The sequence below is a fragment of the Armigeres subalbatus genome, chromosome 2, assembly GCF_024139115.2.
Source record: "Armigeres subalbatus isolate Guangzhou_Male chromosome 2, GZ_Asu_2, whole genome shotgun sequence".
NCBI lineage: Eukaryota > Metazoa > Arthropoda > Insecta > Diptera > Culicidae > Armigeres > Armigeres subalbatus.
This window is the reverse complement of record NC_085140.1, coordinates 144,868,234-144,892,509: the sequence shown is the minus strand read 5'-3', so window position 1 is coordinate 144,892,509 and position 24,276 is coordinate 144,868,234. Positions and strand designations below refer to the sequence as shown.

At 40.0% G+C, this 24,276-nt stretch overlaps 4 protein-coding genes across 5 annotated transcripts in view; 1 reads left to right on the top strand and 3 right to left on the bottom strand.

The window, feature by feature from the left end:
* Positions 1-4,594, bottom strand: part of LOC134210947 (uncharacterized) — a 30,443-nt gene extending 25,849 nt beyond the window's left edge. Inside the window, exons 1-2 of the mRNA XM_062687403.1 lie at positions 4,485-4,594; positions 3,591-3,605 (exon numbers count right to left, since the gene is read on the bottom strand). The gene's annotated coding sequence lies outside the window, so the exon portion shown is untranslated. The remainder of the gene's footprint in view (positions 1-3,590; positions 3,606-4,484) is intronic.
* LOC134210946 (uncharacterized) overlaps positions 1-24,276 on the top strand; it is a 73,731-nt gene that overhangs the window by 20,613 nt on the left and 28,842 nt on the right. The window contains exon 1 of one of the 2 annotated variants that reach the window (XM_062687401.1): positions 5,095-5,115. The exons of the other annotated variant lie outside the window; for it this stretch is intronic. The gene's annotated coding sequence lies outside the window, so the exon portion shown is untranslated. Of the gene's footprint in view, positions 1-5,094; positions 5,116-24,276 lie in introns of those variants that run through there. 2 annotated transcript variants of the gene reach the window in all.
* On the bottom strand, positions 991-4,691 carry LOC134210949 (uncharacterized). The gene is made up of 2 exons (XM_062687404.1): positions 4,611-4,691; positions 991-3,220 (listed from the first exon to the last, which is right to left on the bottom strand). The coding sequence occupies exon 2, from the start codon at positions 3,202-3,204 to the stop codon at positions 1,090-1,092; it is 2,115 nt and encodes a 704-aa protein (XP_062543388.1). The 5' UTR covers positions 3,205-3,220; positions 4,611-4,691; the 3' UTR covers positions 991-1,089.
* LOC134210950 (uncharacterized) lies at positions 18,360-21,058 on the bottom strand. The gene is made up of 2 exons (XM_062687405.1): positions 20,944-21,058; positions 18,360-20,675 (listed from the first exon to the last, which is right to left on the bottom strand). Exon 2 carries the CDS (start codon positions 20,645-20,647, stop codon positions 18,614-18,616), a length of 2,034 nt encoding a protein of 677 aa, XP_062543389.1. The 5' UTR covers positions 20,648-20,675; positions 20,944-21,058; the 3' UTR covers positions 18,360-18,613.

The following is a 24,276-nucleotide window of genomic DNA, read 5'->3' as shown; positions in this document are numbered from 1 at the left end:
TAAATACATTTGTGGTTTTGAAACATAATATTTCTTTAATTAATTTGCTTTTAATTGAACTTGGCTTACATTTGATCATAATAAACATATTCTCCGAACCAACAAAAATCCCGCAATCGAACGAAATGACTACGGTAATGGCAGGAAGGAACGGAAAATATATAAAGTGTTTGCCAAACTCTGTTTCTGTCGCCGTTCCATTGCATTCAGGGCTACGCGGTGTGAAGATATTTAAAATAAATCCGAATGCATGCATTTCTCAGCAGAAAAATATCACCAAAGAAGAATCTGAAAAGAATATTATAACGTTGAATATTGAACTGCTTCAATCAAGAACGCATGAAATACCTGTTATTATGTCTCCTTTTGATGTCTGATCGTGTTTTTTCATGGCGAATCCGCTGAAAAATTATGACCGTTTCTTGATAAAAAAGTCTTGAGCTAACCGCTGTCTGCAAACAGTTTCTGATTGGACAAGTCAAGCTTTGACAGTTTAACAGCTCAACCTAGTTTACCGAAGTACTGTAATACAGAATCTGTTTTACAGTTTGTTCGGTGTTAATTTTACCGTATACGGTAATAAATAGATTTTACAGTACGTTCTGTAAGTTCAAATACCGAACTCTGTCATATAATTTTTGAATTACAGTTTGATCGGTAACATTTTACAGATATCCGGTAAAATAAATGTTTTTAACCGAACTTACTGTAACTTTTAATGTTTACCGGAGTTTTTCGTCAAACAAATTACCGAACAGAGAATTCTATTTTAAGTGTGTACCGTTATGGCTTGGTGTTGATGATGAGCAAGTTGCCAAGCATCGTTCTCCCTCATACAGAGTCTAACAGTCAGTGATCCGAGTAAAGTGGCCCCTCCACCGTGAGCAATGACGCACAGTAGCAGGTTACACAGTACATACCAGGGCACGGTCATCTCTCGAAGGAAACGCCAAGTGGTGGTCGAAGATAAAAAAATATTTAATGAAACTCTTTTTGTGTGTTGAAAGTAAAAACATATATTTTCATAACTCTCAATAGTCCTAGGGATATAATCTCTCAACTTTTTTCTTTCTTCAGATTGAATATACATCATCCACTACAATCCTCAATCGACCATATCCCATTACTTACGACTGATCCGGGAATCCAGGTAAACATTTTCTGGTTATACCGATTATGTGTATAGGTATTCGATGTATATAAATATTCGGACCGTTCAACACTTTTTATTTTAACATTATTCCCATATGGTACAATATACCACTTGCAACTATCGAATTTGTCACCCGCAGTCCATGTGAAGACCTTTCGTCTGTCTTTATCTTGTTTAAAATCTTTGTAATCACTGGGAGAATACATGTACTCCCGATGAGCCACGTTGTAAATAAAGAAATAGTCATTCCCTCGAATCAATTTCCAATGGTCTTCTTGATAACCAACTTCATTATTGCCAGGCATCGCTGTGAACACGTGACGTCTCGGTCCATCATGTAGGTATTTTCCAGATGCATAGAGATTTTTTGGATACTTGACGTTTACTATGCAAACTTTAGATGCAAACACTGCATTTCTCACAGATACTGGTAGTGAATTTCTAATATTATTTAGGGTAGATTTACTATAAGCGTCAAGTCCGGCATAATTAGACGAAGCGATAGCATCTTTAACATAGTAGGCAAGGCTAAATAAATAATCGTTGTTAGAGTATCTTATCTTTCTGAATACAGCATCATATCCCAAAATCGCTTGCTCAAGGAAGGTATGGCTTTTTATACGAGAAAGTAGTGTTTTAAAATCTATTCGTTCAAAAACTTCATTAACAACTGCGGTGAACAATTCTCTGAATGAATCAGCACTGATACGATATACACTTTTGCATAGCGAAGTAATTTCGACGTTTGTCACGTGATCATTCAGTATACTGTTTTTCAACTTTTCTTTTACTAAGGGCTTCAGTGAACCGAATAGTTCATTTTCAAACACTTGTGTCTCGTTTTTCAATTGCGACGAAGTACTTTGTTGATTGATTATTCCCTTTCTTAAACTTTCGATTAATTTGATTATTTTTGGAGCATCTGTATGACCGTTACTTAAGGTTTCGTAATTCAAAGCTTTGAAAACCAGGAAACTTTTGTACTTGTCGCTAATGCTATCCCCGAATTTGAGGACCAAGTCAAAATTACTCTGTTGATATTCGTACACTCTATTAATTATAAAATTTATCTTGCTATCATCGTTAATCTCGTAAAGCTTCCTCTCAGCGGTTACAAAATCGTGACTCTTTACAGCTACAATGCACTCTAAAGGTAATCCTTCCAGCCTTTTCTTTTCATCCTCCTCAGCAGCACGTTTTTTGAGAATATCGATTTCTTCCATAAGAACTTTTATAGTATCAACTAATCCCTGTATAATTTTATCCAATTCCTCTATTTTGTCATTGAATTGCTGGCTTTGATTATCCAGAAGTTTTTGTAACGCTTCTATGGATGATTCCAAACTAGCAAGTCGCTGTCTGTCTTCTGCTGCAAGATTTGATGTTTCCAACAATTTCCTTATATCTTCCTTCATCTTCTTCATCTCGTTTTCCAACTCTGTAATTTTGTCATCTTGAGTAGGGGGTGTGAAATTTCCTGTGAGCAATGCGTTTTGCTGTGTGAGACTATTAATGACATGTGGGCTATTATTTTCGTTTAATAATAATATAAGCTGATCAATTCCTTCTTGCACGGCATCTATTTTTAATGTTAAATTGCTGCTAGTATTTCCATTGCTCAGTACTGCAGGGGCTCTATATACACCATTTTTGTTTGTTAAGCTATCTTCACTCAATAGAATAGAAATTTCACTGTATTGGGAAGCATTAACGAAAACCGGTGACAGAACTATTAGGAAACATAAAATACGAACTGTATTTATAAAACAGTGACTATTGCCATTACGTCCATAGTGAGCTCTTCTACAGATAGGATAAAAATGATACAACATGCCATGATAAAATATATTTGATTTATGGAGAATCAAATTAGCTAGTTTCTGTAAATTCGTCATATCATTATTAGTGTACCTAACACATTCAGAACTCAGGGCGATATGATTGCTCAGCGTACTATATTTCTCCTTATCGGAGTCTGATCTGCCGTTCACGCCATCATTTCGATCTTTGGTAATACGAGGCGGCAACCATTCACCGTTAAGTTGTCCCATCGTCAAGAACAATCACCTGTTAAAATAAAACATTCACATGTAAACAATTGTTTCAAAATAACGAAGGGATTTTCTTGGATTGAAATAACTATATTTCACGTTGTGCAAATAAATTGATATCCAACAATGTCTAGGAACTTTTCTCAAATAGGCGTGATCTTGGAATTTGAAACGATTGATACTCTCTCTATCCAGTACCTATATTTCTCTTTTTTTAACCAAAAAGTTTGTTTGATCGTCGTTCCCAAAATCAAAATCAATTACGCCTAATTGAGAAAAGCTCCGGGTTAAGCCTCTTACGGATTGAGTTTACGGAAAATTTGATCAAATTACCAAAGTAAATTTGACAACTGATTCAGTACGGGAAAAATGTCCCTTTCATTTACCTTACGGAATATTTATCCGCAAGGAAAAGTGACAGCTCCATTTACTTTACACAATCCAGGGCCGAAAACCTCATTAATAAAGATATTAATAATAATACTTTACACAACAGGCGTTACGAGCGTTACGAAATTATCTGTACTTTTCAACTCCGTACTGTTCACGGAATTTCAGTAGCGGAATCATTCCGTAACCATCTATTTGCACAGTACTTTTCAGCAGCGTACTAGCCTTTAAGGAGAACACAGATTGGCATCAAACCACTACATAAATCCGCATTTTTTGCATGAGTGTTTGTGGTATTTCTCAGTGTTGCACTACCACAATCACAATTTTCGGAAGAACGAAAAGAGACAGACGACACACCGACCGTCGTAAATTATTCACACGCTCAATGTTTCTTGAGCCTTCCGTGAGCAGTATGGAGCTGATAAATAGAGAAAATTGCGTAATTATTAGCGAATAACGCCTGGTCGGTAATGTAAATGGAGCAGTCACTTTTCCTTACGGAAAAATATTCCGTACAGAAAAGTGACACTTCTCCCATACTGAATCAGCTGTCAAATTTATCTTGGTAATTTGATCAAATTTTCCATAAACCCATTCTGTAAGAGCAGCGTACTAGGCTTTAGAAAGTAAAACCGTGCGCAATGAGATATGTATTTCTTATTAGACAGGGACTATTTAGAATAACACAGCCCTTACATTGTAAAAATAAGTTTAAAAAAAATAAGGAAACAAACAAAAATCAAGTCACAAAATCATTTTTGACATAACAATTAACTATTTTAACTAAGCAGAAGAAACTTATAAAAATGCGTATCACATACTACGTAATCCTTATTGTGTTGAGATGGTAAATAATACTAGACTCATCCAGGAGTTAAATGATAATAAAATTATCGACAAGTGTCTCATGACAGGCTATAACCACTTGGATTGTTTTAAATTTCTTCACAATGTTTACCACCGATCATGGTCCCGAAAATTTATTCTCGATTTAAAAAAATGTGGTTGCTTACCAAAATTCGGGACTACTTTACTTGTCGGCAAGAATCAACAAACTGAAGAATTCATCCGATTTTATAATGAGCCACTTTTCCAAGAAGACTGCTCTACGCCAACATAGGTACGATGTTTTAAAGGCAAATAAATATGTCGACGGCCTCGAGGAGATAACAGTATTGCTGTGATAAAATTACGTAAGTTGCCACTTGAGTAAACTGCAATCAATATACTTCGGAGTGATATATGATGCTGCTACAGTTGTTTAACCTTTAAAGAAAGAACTTCCGATAACAGTCCTACAGTGTTGAAATTGTGCTGTGCATTGTTGAAAGCAGGTTTGACAAAACTCCTCAAACTCGTTAGTGTTAAATAAAATCAGTTGTGAGTTTTGATGCAAATATCTGCTCCTCAACAAAACTCTGACTTGCTCATTTTCCACTCGGCGAGGAGTTTATGGCAAGCCTGGTTGAAAGGATTCGGTAACGTTCTCATTGTCGAGTTTTTGATTCAAAAGCAACGGTAAGTTGAAGTATCCTAGAAAAAGAAACACACGAATAAGGTTATACAGGGCTTCATCGGGTGCTGAATCATTTTTTGTGGCATATGTAGCAAACATGATTAAGCCGGATATAACGTCAGATCTACTGAATGAGAGTACCGCTCGATACCACTTTGTCATTTCTTCTGTTTGGATGAAGAGAGATCGAGACTCGACGCGTTCAACGATTTAGCTAATATGGTCAAGCATCACACACTGCTTGCACTGCGTTTGGTGTCCTGAGTTTTCCATTTATGCGTCGCTCCGTTTACTCACTAAGAATTTCAGTCATCTTTACTGTAGATTAAGGCGATTATAAAAAAGCCAATAATAGACCAACTTGGAAACCAAGTTCTTTTTCCAGTAATTTTTCAAGCGCTCGAGTTGACAATTGGTTGACAATTTGCTTACTTAAGCCTACCTTACACCTCGGGAAAATTTTCCGCCGGATTTTGGTCCCCGTGCATTTTAAATGGGGCCGGGATTTTGATTTCCCGTGCCCTAATCCCGAAAACATCGCATATGCAAAAATGCATGGGGAAAAATCCGCGGACCAAATTCCCGAGGTGTGAGGCTACCTTTATACCTGATGTGAGATAAGACATCTCGGAGCTGAATACGCTCAAACAAATTATCCATATTTCACGTAACGGGCACTTCCAGTGTGACAAATCTTTTCAACTAACCGAAAATGGTCGTTTGGCACAAAGAGCCATTTGGTCGTTCGAGTCATCATTTTTGACATATTACCTTTCCAGCTAATAACACAGTGCCTGTTTTTTGCGTTTCTATTCAGTAAGCAGACTAATCACACGGTCCGATTTTATTATATATTGTTTTTTTTTTTTTTTTTTTTTTTTTTTTTTTTTTTAATTTATTGAACGGCTACTCAGTCTTGCACTTATTACAACGAGTTTTTTATTTACCCGACGCCAAGCTAAGGAAAAAAATGAAAATTGATAACAGTGCTTCCGAAGTCATGTACGGACAATTAGACATACCGACGGTGCAAGTTAGACTAAACATACGACGACAAACAACAAACATATTTTCCCCTTGAAAAAGACACAATCCCCGTGTCGAAACGTCGTTAAATAAAAAACTCGTTGTAATAAGTGCAAGACTGAGTAGCCGTTCAATAAATTAAATTAAAACGTACAGTCGATCCATAATCAGTAAATTATATATTGTTGTGTTCTGTGTGGTCGGAGTAAAAATCTATCAGTGCTGAATTATTGTTTCTGCTCAATAAGCAGACAGTTCGCACAGTCCGATTATTTTGTTTTGAATGTGTTTTGCATAATGACACGAAACATTTGCAAAATCCGGATTACTTAGTTCTGCTTTGGATGGTTCGTATGTAAATTGTTGAATTTATTTTAGTAACTTTTTAGCATATAGGGAGAGATCCCCCAGCGCCGGACACCTCCCATTAGCGGACACTTCTTAAAACGACACTTGCAAAGGTCTTACGTAGTATAAAAGAAAGCTATTGAAAAGTCCTTTACCTGCATGAAATATCAAATCCTCATACTGTAAACTTTATACAAAATCTGAAAATGATCAAAAATGCTACAAATTTTCATGTTTTGCCTTATTTTAGAAGCTTTGAATCAACAATATTAAAATCAATCGAATGCATTCTGATTATGTGGAGATGATCAGTATTGGCCATATTTTAAATAATCATAATGATTTGTTAGATGTATAATGTAACTGTGCTATTTATCTTTTTGTTACTATCACTGTTTTCTATGTCCGTACTGGTCAGTTATCGTACACTTCCTGCCCTCTCTAGTCCTTAACTCATCACACCGCCTACTCCTCTGAGGTTGCATCGCATGTCGCCATAGCAACCCTTAATATGAGTAGATAGTGCGATGCTACAATCCCCCTTTAACATTAAAATGAAAGTCATAGCATACATGTTTATTTGTATAGTAAATCAAAGTTGAAAACAGGTTTAGTATGGAATAAAATCTTTAAATTTGATTGGTTGCTGCCTTATCCGAGATGATGGCTTGAACCTATCGGCACCTATCGGCGTTTATGTTTGTTTCAGCATGTACGTCTTCCTTTTGAGATGATTCTTTTGATTCTTTCAGCTCAAATGAGAAGAGTTACGTCGATATTTCTTTGCTGATATTGTAGATTTGACAATAGTATCCGCGCCTATTTTCTTAAGTATCACGAAATCTTCATCAGCATAGTCAGTATCCAGCTTATTGCTCTTCCTCATTCTTTTTGCTACTACACGATCACCAACAACTAGTTCACTATCTTTAGCTCGTCGTTTTGTATCACTATACTCCTTCCCCTTCTCCTTGATGATTTGATCCTGTTCCCGAACACTTTCATCTTCAAAGAACGTTGATATCGCTGGTAATTTGCTTTTGATTTTTCGCCCAAACATAATTTCACCGGGGGATTTTCCAGTAGTCGGGTGCTTCGTAGAATGATAGGTCAATAAATAACTAGAAAGTTCTTTTCTCCAATCGTGTCCTAATTCCTGAGCTATACGCAACCGCTTGAGAATTGACCGATTTTGTCTTTCAACTTCGCCGTTTGATTGTGGCCAATACGGTATTGTATTTCTCAGATTAACTCCATTAGCATCACAGAACTCTTTGAACTCACTGCATTTTGCACTTAGCTGTGGCGCATTATCGGCTTTCAGCACACTTGGAATGCCATATCTACTGAATATTACAGACAGTTCTCTAATAACATCATTTGCCGTAATACTGCTCATCTCACACACTTCCATGAAGCGACTATAACAGTCAATGCACTATGGTCCAGGATACAGATTTACGCGGAAAGATGAATTTTACGCCAAAACTATATTTTTTAGAAAAAAACTGTTGCTCTACAAAATTGTTCGAAATAGTAAGGCCATCATTATGATTCTACTCACGAATGTCATCTTCTGAAGACTTTTGGGGCTTTTAAAAACGCGTGTTTTGCTATAAGAATATCGTAATTATCGGGTTACTTCATTAATGTCCAAACCTCCTTTTAGTACAACAAGCAGTTTAGCCGTTTTATCTCCCATCAAGCATCGCTGACCGCCTCGTACCACGAGAAATAGTTTCCATTCCGCCATAGTTTCCATTCGACCCACTGCTACACTAGCTACGAAAACACCCAACACTTCTAATGGTCTGTCGCTGCCGTAAGCCCGAAGAACACGAGAGCTGCCCTTAGTCGAAGAAACAACAGATACACGCTCCTTCTTCATTTTTTTCCAAGCTGATTCGCTGATGAGATTGGCATCCGCCCCGGAGTCTATCAACATTTCGAGGTGTATCCCTCCAATGGTGCATGGAATCACGTTCGATTCATTTCCCGAGTAGAACGCATAGTATGCTTTTTCTGCCTTGTCATCTTCGACGCCACAGACATCGCCTGATTCATCGACCTTGTCTGGTTTGTCCTCTACAGCTCTTATTTTTGTTTGAACGCGATTGTATGGTTCCTTGCTTTTCATCTTCCGGCACAACTTCTCGAAATGGCCGAACAGTTTACAATGTCTGCATTGCTTCCCGCGGGCAGGGCAGATAGAAGCCGTGCCAATATGCCCAATGCGTCCACAATTGAAGCAAGATTTATCACGAACTGCTTTCGATCGCATTGGTTCAGTTTTCGTGTCATAATTTCTTGGTTTTGCAATACGGTAAATCTTTTCAGGTGGATGGCTTGTTAGAGCCGACAGCTGGTATTCAACCCCTTCTTGAGCAATACCTAGGGCTTCGATTTCGGAAAATGGTAAATCCTTCAACAGCATCCGCTTACGTACATCATTGGAGCTACATCCTTCCACTACAGCGTCCGTCAAATGAATTTCATTCAAGATTTGTTCAATTTCCGTTCCATACTTTCCACACTCCGAGACCTTGAGTCGGATAACGTAATCGGCAAACCGTTCTCCAGACTTCTGCTTCATTGACCGTAATTTTCGGCGCTCAGACGAATTCTGGTGGCGAGGCTCGAAAAATTCATCTAACTTGCCTACCGCAATGTCGTACCAATTTGGGACCAATGAAACAATTGGGATGTGTTCTCGATCTCGCAAATTTTCAAATACTGTCTGCAACGCAGGACCGCCCAGATGCAATAATTTAGCTCGCATCAATTGTTGATCCGTGATGTTATATGCCGCAAAATAACATTCCAGCGATTCTCGCCAAGCTCCTTGGAAAGTTTTCCGGATTTAATTTGGTTACAGCGGAACGGGGGAATCGGACGACCTTCTTCCATCTAAAATCAAATGATTAATCTTCATCAGACCACCGATACATTTTTTTTTACCATGATCGCGGAATGCTGTATGTTTTTCAAATTATATATTATAACCAAATGCAATGTTTCCGTTTCAAGTATCTATCCATTTGTTAGTAACTATAGATGGTAACCAAAACAATCTATGTGTCCATTCAAATTGACATGCGATACGCAACCACACGTTTGGTTACTATGGATACCAGCATATTTTCTTTGCGTCTTTTCTCCCATCGTATGCATGCCAAACGCAGCAATCCAAGATTTTATTCAAATTACAAATAACGCGCTTCCATGCGTTACTATGGAAACGAGCCAACAAGAAGTTTTCACTTTCTTACTCAGCTGTACCCAGGAAGATTAAAAAATCTTCGCTCTAGGAAAATTCTCCAAATTTTCGCCATCATGCATTCAATTTCTGCTTTCCCGAAACGCATATTGAATGGCTTACCCTGGAAGATTCCAAAATCTTCGCAGTATGAGAATCCTATAAATTCTCGTTACATTGCATTCAATGCGAAAAACTGGAAGGCCCCTCTAAGCCTTCGCCAAAATCAGGGAAATTCTAAATAATTTCCGCACAAGCCGTTGAAAACTGATAGTTTCCGCGTAACCCATTAAGAACAGGAGAATTCTGAAAATTCTCGCCAATCATAACGGGTGCACCTGGTTATAACATAACAGCATTCGTGATTTAATCATTGATTTTTTTTTCTTCAATTACCTTCAATCAAAATGCCTTCCAATTTATCCCATCCTCGTCGCCAAATTGTGCTATTTGTCTTCTTGTTACTATCACTGTTTTCTATGTCCGTACTGGTCAGTTATCGTACACTTTCTGCCCTCTCTAGTCCTTAACTCATCACACCGCCTACTCCTCTGAGGTTGCATCGCATGTCGCCATAGCAACCCTTAATATGAGTAGATAGGGGTCGTACACTTATTACGTAAGCAATTTCTCTGGGTTTTTCGACCACCCCTCCCCCATGTAAGATTTTTTCCATACAAATGAATTTTTATTTATATGGACCGTAAGATATTGACCGACCCCCCTCCCCCCATAAGTGCTTACGTAATATGTGTACGGCCCCATAGTGTGATGCTACAGTAACTATGGTGCAAAATCAATTTCTGTATCCGGTAGCTGTCGCCCCAGGTCCGGACAGTGAGATTTTTCATGTGATCAAATGATCATGTGCCATTTTTTACACTTGTTTTATTAAACTTACTTCGATTCAATTGTTTCTTCTTGATAAAGTATCAGAAAGCAACAGAAATAAGCAGAAACAAAAATTGAAGATGTCATTGAAAAAGGGTATTTGACGTAGGATGTAAGAAATTGAGGGAATTTACGAAAAATTTCTTATGAATAATACAAAGGATTTTCCGCAGAAATCAAAAGACATTCCTTCAAAATTCTACGTAAAAATATATTAAAATGGACTAATTAAACCATTAATGGACGATTTATTAAGACATATTTCAAAAGCCGGAAGAGTATTTTTAACTCATCGATTCCCAAACATCTATGATTTATTTATTGCACCAAAAATACGCAATAGGAACCAGAAACTCTAAAATACTTGTGTTGGCGACATTGTGTTGGCGACTTGACGTTACGGTACATTCGGTGATATGCAGCTCATCTGCCGAGATAATGAAGAGATGCAAGCTGAGTCGTGAGAAATAAGTATATGCGTGACCAGTCTACAGCTGCAGGAGAGGTCGTTGATAGTACACGATGTAAACAAAAATATGTAGGAGGTAAAATTGTACAAATCATACAGAACGATCGAATTGAATTGTAGTCAGGGCATAGTTCGATTATTATTATTGGTGTACCAAAAAAGGAGTAATCGTGGTGGAGAAAACTCTTGTGAGTAGTATGATTATTTATATGCGCATGATTATAAGAAAAATATATTCTAGTTTAAGTACGCCGCAAAGCTACTATAAAAATTTAGTGCGCTTCTTCCAATTCCGAACAACTTGTTTGAAACAAATAGGTTAGAATTTCATAGTAGTTAGGTTGTCGTTTAAATTAGATTAGAAGAACCAGCACTACAACACCGACGGGAATTAGTCCTCTACCCTACTTCCTTCTGTGCCCATGATTTCGTTCAAGATATCGATCAGTAAAACGAAATTGTTTTATTGGTCACACCGCGCTTAAGCGGGGTATAGAATGCACGTGCATGGAGACGCAGGGTTGTTAACTAACAACCCTGCGTCTCCATGCACGTGCAGTCTGTACAAACATTAGACAAAAAGTTTTGGACAGGCAAAGTTTGTCGAAATTCAAATTGTAAAGCTAATTTGTTTGTTTGCCTTGTATAATCCGATTATGATAAACCCAGGAATAAATATTTCGATTCACATGGGCAAGGAATCAATTTTTCGTCGATGCGCATACGAAACAAGCGACAAAAGAGAACCAACGACAAAGCTTTGTTTTTGTTGGAGATAATAATGACAAGTATCCAAAAAATTTGTCCACGACAAAAAAGAAGACAATTTTGTTGCTAATTTTTCATTCCGTTATTTTGCATTCTCTCTAGAGCAAATTTCGGTTTTATGCTATCGTAGTTTCTAATTTCATGGAAATATTCGAGAATCTAACGCTGACTACAAAAATAGCCTCGTATTCTCGGAAATATTAGAGCATGCAAGGCAAATGATTCTTGTCATATTGTGTTCAGGTTCTGACAAAGGCTTGTTGCAAGGTGCGTTTGTCAGTAACAAACTCTGTTGGGGCAAAGGGTATATAGTTAGGCGTTGCTCGAATATTGATTCCCTGCCTATGGGCAAATGGCCAACTGTTTTTCAAGTTGAAGTTCAGGCTATTCTTGAATGCTCTAAATTGTGCTTACGCAGAAATTACAGGCATTCAAATATTAGCATAATGTCTGACAGTCAAGCAGCATTGAATGCTTTGAAATCAGCATCATGCAGATCTAAACTCATTTGGGAATGTGTTCAGTCACTCCAAACCTTGAGTAGTCGTAACAAAGTGAACCTGTATTGGGTTCCTGGTCATTGTGGCATTGAATGCAATGATTAAGCTGATATGCTGGCCAGACTTTGGTTCATCTCAACAATTCATAGGTCCCGAACCATTTTGTGTTCTCTTCCATCTGCGTGTTCTCTTCGAATGGAACTTAAATCTTGGGAACCTTCTAAAATAGAGGACATCTGGAAAAACACCTTGATTGCGAGGCAGCCAGGGGGGGTGAAATAATGAGCTAGGCCTTTAACGGAGCCTGTGGGGTACCTGGGCACCCTCCCCAGTAATTGTCCCTTACCGCGTCATTCTGGACTCTGGCGTGGTGGACCTCTTTTCCCGAGCAACTCGTGGGACCAAAATGGAAAACCAAGTCATTTCTTCAATTAGTGGTAGTAGTGTAGGCGACAACCCCTTCGCAAGAGGTGGGTTGTTCAGGTCTCCGCCTAGGAGGCCAGAGGCAATAGTGGGTCACTTAACCATCTCCCAGGCTACGCCGGTAGAGGTTATAGACGGCCCATGGCTTGTGAAGGCGATGAACCGCAAACGCGATGGGCTTTCGGCCTTCGAAGTGGCGACGGAACAGCTGGACGCCATCATCGATTTGGCGTCATCGAAGCATAATATCAGTAAGGACCTCAAGAGGAGCTTACTGAAACATCGAAAGTCGATGTTGGACGCCAAGCTGGAAAGGGCGTTCGGGACGGCCAAGTGTAAACCCGTGAAATCCGTGGAGTCGAGGTCTACCCAGACTGAGGCCCAAGGATTCGCAGACTCGGGCAAGATCGAATCGACCGAGGGCGTGCCAGCGAAGACGGTGGTGCCAAAGTCTACCCAGACTGAGGCTCAAGTATTCGCGGGCACGTCAGGGGTGACTGCTCCAACGGAGCAGACACAAAAACGGGGGAGACACTCTCCGGGGGATGAGCTCCCTGGGGGCCGCTCCAAAACGCGGAGGGTTACTACCCCGAACAAGGGTAGTGGGTCTGGAAAGCTGAACCCCGGCCAGGTACCTCCCAAACCGGGGGAGGAAGGACCTGGAAAGGTCCGTCCACCCAGGAAAGACGATGGTAAGATGTTACGGCAGGCTGAGAGTTCTCTCAGCGCACTAAATTTTTATAGTAGCTTTGCGGCGTACTTAAACTAGAATATATTTTTCTTATAATCATGCGCATATAAATAATCATACTACTCACAAGAGTTTTCTCCACCACGATTACTCCTTTTTTGGTACACCAATAATAATAATCGAACTATGCCCTGACTACAATTCAATTCGATCGTTCTGTATGATTTGTACAATTTTACCTCCTACATATTTTTGTTTACATCGTGTACTATCAACGACCTCTCCTGCAGCTGTAGACTGGTCACGCATATACTTATTTCTCACGACTCAGCTTGCATCTCTTCATTATCTCGGCAGATGAGCTGCATATCACCGAATGTACCGTAACTGTTCGAATGTCGCCAACAATCCCCAGCCCGTAACTCCGGTAGCCGTACAATGGGTACTCCGGATTTACCTCCAATCGTTCCACATCTATATATGTTCCATAGTGAACATTGACAACATTTTAATGTAATGCAGTTGCTCCGCGATTCGGACCGTATACTGACCACCCTAGTGGTGATTTCACTGCAATAGGTTCTCCTGGTCGACCTACTCTCGCATCTGAAGGCGCAATTGTATGTAGATTATTCAATCCTATTAGGATTTGCGGGCGACCCATGCTATATGAAGAAATAGGGATATGCTGAAGATGAACGTACCGTCAACTGGGGGGAAGATGATCATTGAGGCGAAGATGATCATTTGATGTGTCAGTCAAAAGTGCCTAATTTTTTTATGAAACGGTAGTCAACAATATCCTCAGTTCAAGTAATGTTACCGCTAGGTAGAAATCCGAGTTTTTCAATTATAATCATGAAAATGTATTTTGTGGAAGAAAGAGAGAGATAGTCATAAATGACGCTATTTTCGTTTCAAATATTGACTGCGTAGACTTCTTGACGTAGGAAATTCAACATTCATACAAATAACCTAGTGTATTTTGACTACTACGTCATAATGATTTTAGTAGAGCTGTCTTGATCAACTTCACCCCAAACCAGATTACTCAAAAAATGTGTGATAATTTAATTTATTTAAAAAAATGCGAACGCATTTCAGAAAACTAAAGTTGTTGATTATTGCAACGTATAGCAGTACATGTTTTGAAAATATTTGTTTCGATTTAAAATGTAAACACACATTGTTATTGCATGTTTTGTCTCAAAAATGATCATCTTCCCCCCAGTTGACGGTACCGTGCTGCTATTTCTTGTGCATTTAGCTCTTGCTCTGGCAGCGCCAACTTCTGTACAGTGCAAACATCATTCATCAGCAGCTGTTCTGTTCCTCCTAGTGCTGCTATTTTCAAGCTGATTCGCTTGGAATCCTTCTCTACGCGTGCGACGTCTCCAGTCCACCGAATTTCTAAACTACGGCGGACTCCTTCGGCTCTCAGTTGCTCGGCCAATGATTTCTCAACCATGGTAAGAGAGGCTCCTTCATCTAAAAATGCTAACGTAGTAATGGAATTACCACGAAAGCTTAAGGTCACCGGCAGGATACGGAACATCGTGTAGCTGTTTAATCGGATATGAGCGTTCATCACTACTACCCCGGAGCATTCATGCAGCAGCGGATTGTGCCTCCCTAAACACCCATCAATCGGACACCGCATCCTCATTCTACATTTTTCTTCTCTGTGATTATTCAGACATATCTCACACAGTTCCCACTCCCGCACAACTTCGATTCGATCAGCTGGAGTCATATTCCTGAAGCTTTGGCAAAACCGTAGTCGGTGATCAGTACGCTTGCAGAGTATGCACGCTTTTGGTTTTGTTGCCTGCATAGAAACAGACTCTGTCTCACTATAGTCGTAAGCACGTCCTATTTCTATATCTCTTCCTCTACAATTATAACTTTCTAGCTTCGTTTCACTTCTAAAGTTGACTGACACGTTTGCTTCACAGGCCTCTGCGACAATCTCCGACAAAAAGTTCGTGAACGTGCGCAGCGTGACGTTCTTCTTCCTTTTCTTGTATCGGACCCACTCACGCTTATTGCTCGTCGGAAGTTTGTCCAACAAATCCTGCACCAATATCGGATTTACCAGATGCTGCTTCAATCCAGCGGCTTCCAAGTGCTCGCATAGTTGCTCCACTGCTGTTCCAAACGGAATAAAAATTGCCAACTTTTCTGCATTCGGGGGTTCCAATGTTTGCACCTTCTCCAAGTGGCACTGCAATAACTGCTCTGGGCGGCCATATTGCTGCCGCAGTTTGCTAATGACTTTCGGGACCGACTTTGGAAATAAAAGCTGACCTCGAACACTTTTCAACGCTTGGCCTTTCAAGCCGGGGGAGGAAGGACCTGGAAAGGTCCGTCCACCCAGGAAAGACGATGGTAAGATGTTACGGCAGGCTGAGAACTATCAGCCACCCCAGACCAGGGAAAAAGAGGGGGATGACGCCTCCTGGACCCTGGTCAAGAACAAGAGGAAACCGAAGACGTCAAGGGCCGAAACGAAAGCCCAGGCGAATGAGGGTAGCAAGAAGTCTAGGGTAGGCGCCAATCGCTCCAGGGGCGATGCCCTAGTCATCAAGACGGACGAGGCTAAGTACTCGGACGTCTTGAAGGCGATGAGGAGTGACGTCAAACTCGGTGAACTCGGCGCCGACGTACGTCGAATAAGACGTACCCGGATGGGCGCGATGATCCTCGAGCTGAAGCGGGGCGTCTCGCAAAAGGGCGCCGCCTACAAGATGTTGGCGGAGGAAGTCCTAGGCGAGACTGTCAAGGTGAGGGCACTCACGACGGAGGTGAATCTAAGGGTTAAAGACCTGGACGAGATCACCGAAGTCGAAGAGCTCGTCACGGCACTGCGGCGACAGTGTGAAGTGGAGACGCCTACCGCAGCCGTTCGGTTTCGGAAAGGTCCGGCAGGGACGCAGGTAGCATTGGTTCGGCTATCTGCAGCGGACGCCTCCAAGGTAGTCAAGTTAGGGAGCGTCAAGGTGGGATGGTCGGTGTGCCATGTGGGCATATACGAGCAACCCATAGTTTGCTTCAAGTGCCTGGAACCGGGACACAAGCAATGGGACTGCAAAGGCCCTGACAGAAGCAATCTCTGCCGACGCTGCGGATTGGAGTGACATAAGGCACAATGCTGCACGAACCCTACCAATTGATTGATTTGTTCCAGTAAAGCTGTGAACAGCAAGCACCCCATGGGGGGTTCGAAGTGCCCAGCGTTTAAGCGTGCTGCAAAATCACAGTGCAGGTAACGCAGCTGGCTTGCTCGGCCTCGCCCGAGTGTTTGGTGTGCGCAGGTTTAGAGGAAACGGCGGAACACGTGTTGTTTGTGTGCCCACGTTCTTGCGCAATGCGTGACCACATGCTTGCCACATGTGGTCTGGACACTACCCCGGACAACCTAGTTTGGAGGATGTGTGAAGATGAAGTTGGCTGGAACGCCGTTTTATCGGCTATCGCCCAAATCGTCTCGGAGCTACACAGAAGGTGGCGCGTGGACTCAAGGGTGGCTATTTCAGGCGCAAATAAGAGGTAGTCCAAGGGATCGGAGTCGGCTTCATGGGTCATACCTGTGGTCATGCCCTGTGGTCGAACTCGATCCCTTTATCGAACAAGTGGCCGCGCGAAGAACAACATGGTATCGTCGCTTTTGCGGCTTCGGTCAACCGGGCGGGTTCCGAGCCCGAGGACGGAAAGGGGTCCTCGTCAAGGCTGGGGCAGGCGTAGGCACCGCGTCGGCAAGTCTCTCTGTGTGTTGGCAAATAAACCCTATCGCAGAGAGGTCAATTTGGGGTGCACGCGGCATCATCATTCTTGATACCAGTCGTGCAGAGGGAAGCAGGCGCGAAGTCGACCCTTCCCACCTTCCAAGGACATAGGTCGTGGTAAGGACACCTGGAAAGCGGGCAATGCGCTGGCACTATACCATGGTGTTCTGCTAAAAAAGCGAGTCACGATGTTCGATGCTGCAAGGACACGCAGCTAAGCTCGAGGGTGTGTTATGCACTGCCCCCCCTTTGAAGCATTACTTTCTGGTTGTACCGAAGGGACTATGGGCTTGGCGGCAATGGAAACGGTTTAGCGGGTCGGGGATGTAGTCCTGCCTCCCTCGTTTGCTGTTGGAGGTGGTCCCTAACCCCGCACTTCCTGGACAACCCAGGATGTCTGTTGAGCAGAAAAAAGGCCATTGCCCGAGCCGATATCACTTGAAGCTGTTAGGAAAACTTCAAGATGATGTATGTCGTTTCTGCGGCATACATGTAGAAGACTCGGAACATCTGTTATGCCATTGTCCGGCAATTTTTAGAAAGAGATTACAGTTCTTCAACAAGGGGCTGATATAATGGTCGCAGTGATTAAAATACCCAACAAGGGAAAAATGATAAACCCACAACGATCGGACGTAGGAACTTTTCATGTATTCTGTTTTTATCTCAAATTTTTGATCGGTACACGAACACTGGAGACATGATATGGATTTTTATAATCCAGAGGTACAAGACCAAACGACTGTCTCGCAAAATCAATAATTTTGTGGTCCTGCTAGCAATAAAATATTGTAAATTATGCATGAAAGTATGAATAACATAACCTAGAAGAAAGAGCCTCTCAATTTTGATGGTTTCGCCCCTAATGACAGCCCCGAAAAAGAGTTTCTGTTCCGATTCTTCATATCATCGCTCCCAGAATCAACTTGCCAGAACAAAGTTGTCACAAGCAAAGTTGTATATTAATTTTCCAAACAGATAAATGGTATAAAAATGAACTTAGTTCTACCTGCTTAATTAAGGGTACGGTGTGCAGTTTTTTCCTTTCTCGTTTTTCTCTTACTATTGAGGTCCAGATGTTTTTGGGTGGGGCACAGCCTTGACCTCCTGGGCATAAGTGTATCCTTGCCCCACAAGATATGGCAAGCAAAGACAAGCCTTCAATCATAAGCTGTGGAAATGCTTAATGACTCAGCGGGCCATAATCCATTCGAAATATAGAACAAGGCAGAAAGAAAATCTATATATTCCTGAAAGTAGTTTTTCAATAAAAATTAAATAAAAGTCGCTATGTGTTTACATTCTGGAAATATATTTGTATTATTTTCGTGAACTATCAATCTTCAATTACTGCAATCTTCAATTTTCCATAACCCGTTACCTACTGGCGCTTTTGGAATCCATGTAAACATTTTCTGGTTATACCGTTTATGTGTATAGGTATTCGATGTATATAAATATTCTGACCGTTCAACACTTTTTATTTCAACGTTGTCTCCAAACGGTTCAATATACCATCTGCAACTATCGAATGAGTCACCTGCAGTCCACGTGAAGACCTTTCTTCTATCTTTTCCTTGCTTAAAATCTTTATAATCACTGGGAGAATACATGTACTCCCGATGAGCCACGTTGTAAATAAAGAAATAGTCATTCTCTCGCTTCAATGTCCAACGGTCTTCTTGATTACCAACTTCATTATTGCCAGGCATCGCCGTGAACACGTGACGTCTCGGTCTGTCATGCAGGTATTTCCCAGACGCATAGAGATTTTTTGGATACTTGACGTTTACTATGCAAACTTTAGATGAAAACACTGCATTTCTCACAGATACTGGTAGTGAATTTTTAATATTATTTAAGGTAGATTTACTATAAGCGTCAAGTCTGGCATAATTAGTTGAAGCGATAGCATCCTTAACATAGTAGGCAAGACTAAATAAAGAATCGTTGTTAGAATATCTTATCTTTCTGAATACAGCATCATATCCCGAAATGGTTTGCTCGAGGAAGGTATGGCTTCTTACATAAAAAAGTAATCTTTTTGTATCTATTCTCCCATATACTTCGTTGACAACTTCCGTAAGCAAATTTCTGAATAATTCAGCACTGATACGATATACACTGTTGGATAGCGTAGTAATTTCGACGTTTGTCTCGTAATAATTATTTAGCATACCGTTTTTCAACTTTTCTTTTACTACAGGTTTAAGTGAATTGATTAGTTCATTTTCAAACACTTGTGTTTCTTGTTTCAACTGAGACGAAGAACTTGGTTGATTGAGTATTCCCTTTCTTAAACTTTCAATCAATTTTATCATTCGTTGCGCATCTTTGTGGCCGTTACTCAACAGTTCATAATTCAAAGCTTTGAAAATCAGTAGACTCCTGTGCTTATCGCTTATGCTGTCCCCGAATTTGAGCACCAAATCGAAGTTACTCTGTTGATATTCATACACTTTATTAACGATCATATTTATTCTGCTATCATCATTAATCTCTTGAAGCTTCCTTTCAGCAGTTACAAAATCGTGACTCTTCACGGCAGCAATGCATTCTAAAGGTAATCCGTTCAGCTTTTTCTCCTCATCATTCGCTGCAGCTCGATTTTTGAGTTCGTCAATCTCTCTCATAAGTATTTTTATGGTACCAATTAACCCCTGAATCATTTTCTCCAATTCCTCCATTTTTTCTCGTGATTGCAGCCTTTGGGCATCCAAAAGCTTTTGCAATATTTCTACGGACGATTCCAAACGAGCAAGCCGTGATCTATCTTCTTCTGATAAGCTTGACGTTTCCAACAATTTCCGTATATCTTCCTTCATTTTTTTCATCTCGTTTTCCAACTCTTTAACCTTGTCCCCTGTAGGAGGAGGTACGAACGTTCCTGTGGCCGAACTGCCGGGGTTGGCAAGACTGTTACTCACTTGTGGCGTATTAGTTGCATTTAAAACAGATATGAGCTGGTTGACCTCTTTTTGTACTGCATCAATTTTCCCCGAAAAATTGCTGTGACCATTGCCGTTGCTCACAATTGGAGGGTTTTCAGATCCAGCAGGTCTGCTTAAATATGGAACTCTTTCTTGATCTAAGAGGATAGCAATTTCTCTGTAGGGAGTGGCACTTGCCGTTTGCAAAACAAACATCCAAACTGCAATCACAAGACTTATAGCAACTGATTGTATTGCTCGTTTTTGTGAATTCTGCTTATTCCAGTTACCGCCAGTTCTCTGTTTAAGTATCCGAGAAAAGACATCACGATTCGAGCAATCAGTGCAATTCTTGTATTTCGTATTAAAATCCACATCCTGATTAGTATTGCAGCATTCAAAATTTTCTAATGTACTTTTCATCTCACCACTGGTAAGCTGTTCCATCGCGCAATAATTAGCCAAAAACGATTAACTGTTAGAATAGAGAAAAGTGGATTCACATTTTCAATTATTTTGCATAAACTAAATTCGCCTCTAATTCGATCACCAAAATGTACATCTAAGTTAGGAAAATGACATTTCAATGTGTAATGCTTTTACTTCACGCAGAAGTAATACACTTATACAATTCTTCAATTAAAGTGTCATTATTAAGTTTGAGTTGAGACACAGCCTTAGTATCCAACTCAGTATAGTTAAATGCGGTGTAGTGATTGAAATTGTTGATCTTATGTGCTTACCGTTATTTTGGGTAACTGCACTCACTCTAACTTCCTGTATTTTCTAACTTTACAAGCAGACTGAACCAATTCTTAACAACGAACTATCTTTTGAAGCAACTTATATACGATAATTACATTGTTATGTTACGTAAGTAGATTGATAATGAATATTTACTTCTTCAGTTTTATACACTGAAATGGAAATAAGTATCTCTTTTACCATAAGTGCATTTGAAGAATAAATTAACGTAAAGTCAATTTGTTCAATAAACAAATGTTTAATCTTAATATAAGCGACCTGTATTAGGAGTGGAATTTTTGATGGTATTTAAAGCGAGATGAAGTAAAAATTCAGAAAGAATTTCCAGCATAAACAAGCTATTTGTTTAAAATTTAAAAAAATATTATAAGTCGTGACACTAAAAAACTGCTTAAGAAACTGAATAGCGTTCTATGCAGAAAAGTTTACATCTCTCTTTGTTGTTTAGACGCGTTGATCAATTTGGCTCTAGTTCACTATGCATTTATAATTTGTATGAATAATCTTGTAATTCAAATCACCTAACAGCTGAGTAATCATTATCAAACCACTTACGTTTGTTTGCCATCAAGACGCTTTCAACTGATAGATTCTACTCCTACAATTATCGAACTTTAAAAACGAAGCATTAACAGCCTTCCGATCTTCGATGTCGTTCAGTGCATTGTTGGTACAATACGATAACGTTCTCGTCGTGTAGTTTGTTATCCTAGAGCGAAGATAAGCTCTTCAGAATTTATGGATATGATAATATAGGGGTATGTGATCGGCTGTTGGCAAACTATTATTTTTGATTTAGAACCCAAAAAGGAGATATTTGTCTACCAATCTCAATCTAGAAACATAACCTAACAGCTGGTGTAAAGGAGAGATTTGGTTTATAAATTCAACAGAACAATTTAAAAACCCCAGATTGATCAACCTAGCAGTGATTGTGCCTTTCTCGTGCATTATTAAACAACCCAATCAAATGCATTATCGGGAAATTCGTTGAAATGCTGAATAATTTGTGATATTAATTTTAAAATCACTAAGTAAAGTACGTGATGAACTTATTGTAAATTTAAAAAATCACGATAATAGATTTAAAAAAAAAACTAAGTAAAGTATTATTGGCGTGTGCGTTTTATGCGAGCTTTTTTATTATACCAGAAAGCTGAAGAAACGTTATGCGCCGTAACTTGCATGCACTCAAAGCTTGCGTTTCAATTGTTGTACTAAATCAAGTAGAAGAGCTTTCATGGGTTGATACTTCAAGGCATTTTATGGAATGATGTATCTTAATTACTATGTTTCATAACTATTTTAATATTTAGATTTTTTTGGAATGCGCAATCGTTATGAAATTCAATAGTGATCAACTACGCTTTATTCTCAGTCGAATGTAACTTGTTGTGAGAGAATCGATTTTGAATTACTATGTGAAAAATTGGCTAATTATGGCACATGCGCACGCACACACACACATACACACGGACAGACAGACATTTACTCAGTTCGTCGAGCTGAGTCGATTGGTATAAAACACTATGGGTCTCTGAGCCTTCTATAAAAAGTTCGATATTGGAGTAAAGTGATAGCCTTTCGGTACAACTTTGTTGCACGAGAAAGCCAAAAATATGAACTGGGAACGTTTTAGCTGAAAATATAAGGATTTATTAAGTAAATAACAATGAAAATAATAAGTGCATATATATGGGAACTGTTCCTTTATCAAGTTACTTTATCAACAAGAACAACTGGTGGATGCTATTCATGCGCAAACGAACACCAACCACCGCATCGCTGCTGACCTTCAAAAGTTTAGCTTAGTGGCAGAATTATTCGACAACATAGAGCACCAGCTGATCGACGAAAAAGACACGCTGGTAGGAATAACCAAAAACAATGCGAACATATGCAGTGTAATTGACCAGAACGTGAAGTCGAATGACTCACAGGCTCAAATTACTATGACCGGCATCAGAGAATCGCATTTAACTCTGTCGGGTCAAATAACAAAATTATTGGACGAACGGCTATCGAGTATGTATAGCAAATAATATAACAGCTTTGTTAAATATCTTGGCTGTGCATATGCACAGCATATGTTTCGAAATGGACAAATTGATATTGGACAAATTGAACCCTCAACCTCCTACTCTCTAGATAGGCGTGATAACCCCTACACAACAAGACCACTTAAAGGTCACGTTTGCGGAAAAGCCATCAGAATCCGAGTACCAACCTCCACCGAGGTTAGCTCTCTTTTTTGCAAATTGAATATCTTTCGGATGCTTGATTTGTCCAATCTCCACATGCGCTTTACTATTGTATATCCACAGCCAAGCGAGTGCACATTGTTTATTAAACGAGAGGATCGCGATCCATGCCCCCCAGTAGCTGTCTGGGCGGGACGGTATAGAATGCTGGTTTTCGAAAAATGAAAATGGTTTTCGAACGGCCGAGTTGCCGAATAATATAACAGCTTTATCAAATTTGGCCGAAACATCATCATCACCTCCATCTGACTCGAAGCTTTTGGAAATTCTCGAGGAAGTGAAATGTGTTGCCACAACTGTGTCTGACATTAAACAAAATTACGTGAAAGATGCTCATACACCTCTAATGACTCTAGAGGAGGAATTAACCGAGGATCAAACTGTAAAAAGCAACTCGGACCTGCCAGGAAATGACCAATCATTATCTGGTTGGCGATTTTTTGTAAAAAAAATATTGCTGGAGGCCGGACTGGTCTACGTATGATGCCAAACAACGAACTCGTAGGCTTCAGGAAAAGGCTACAGCAAAGGCTAGACGAAACCGAAAACGAAGAAAACAACAATTTCATCATTAAAAAAATAGCATAAATCAAACAAAAAATTCAAATGGGAAACTGTTCACGGACGCGTTTATGATTCGGACAAACAACTGTTGGCCAATGCAAAGAAACAATTTGCAGGTCCTCCATCAACCATCGACCATCCAATAGCCGGCCTCTCGATCCCCAAATTCATCAACTTCAGGAAGGGCGAGACTATAAATCCATACCGGCAAAACAAACAAATTTCAAATGACAACAACCTCGAACAGCTACCAATGGAAATTGCTGATGCAACCACAACAACGACAAATTCAGCGTCAGCATGGTCAATTGACCCAATGCGTCCACTTATAGTTAGCCTGACTCAACAATCAGCTGACGGAGACGGACGTTTCCTGAAGGCTCGACTACGGGACCCAAAAATAATGTATATCGTGCGTGTTTATCTGGCATTTTTGTATGACAAGGAGTCATCATTTTGCCATGAAGGAATGACACCCATCAGCAT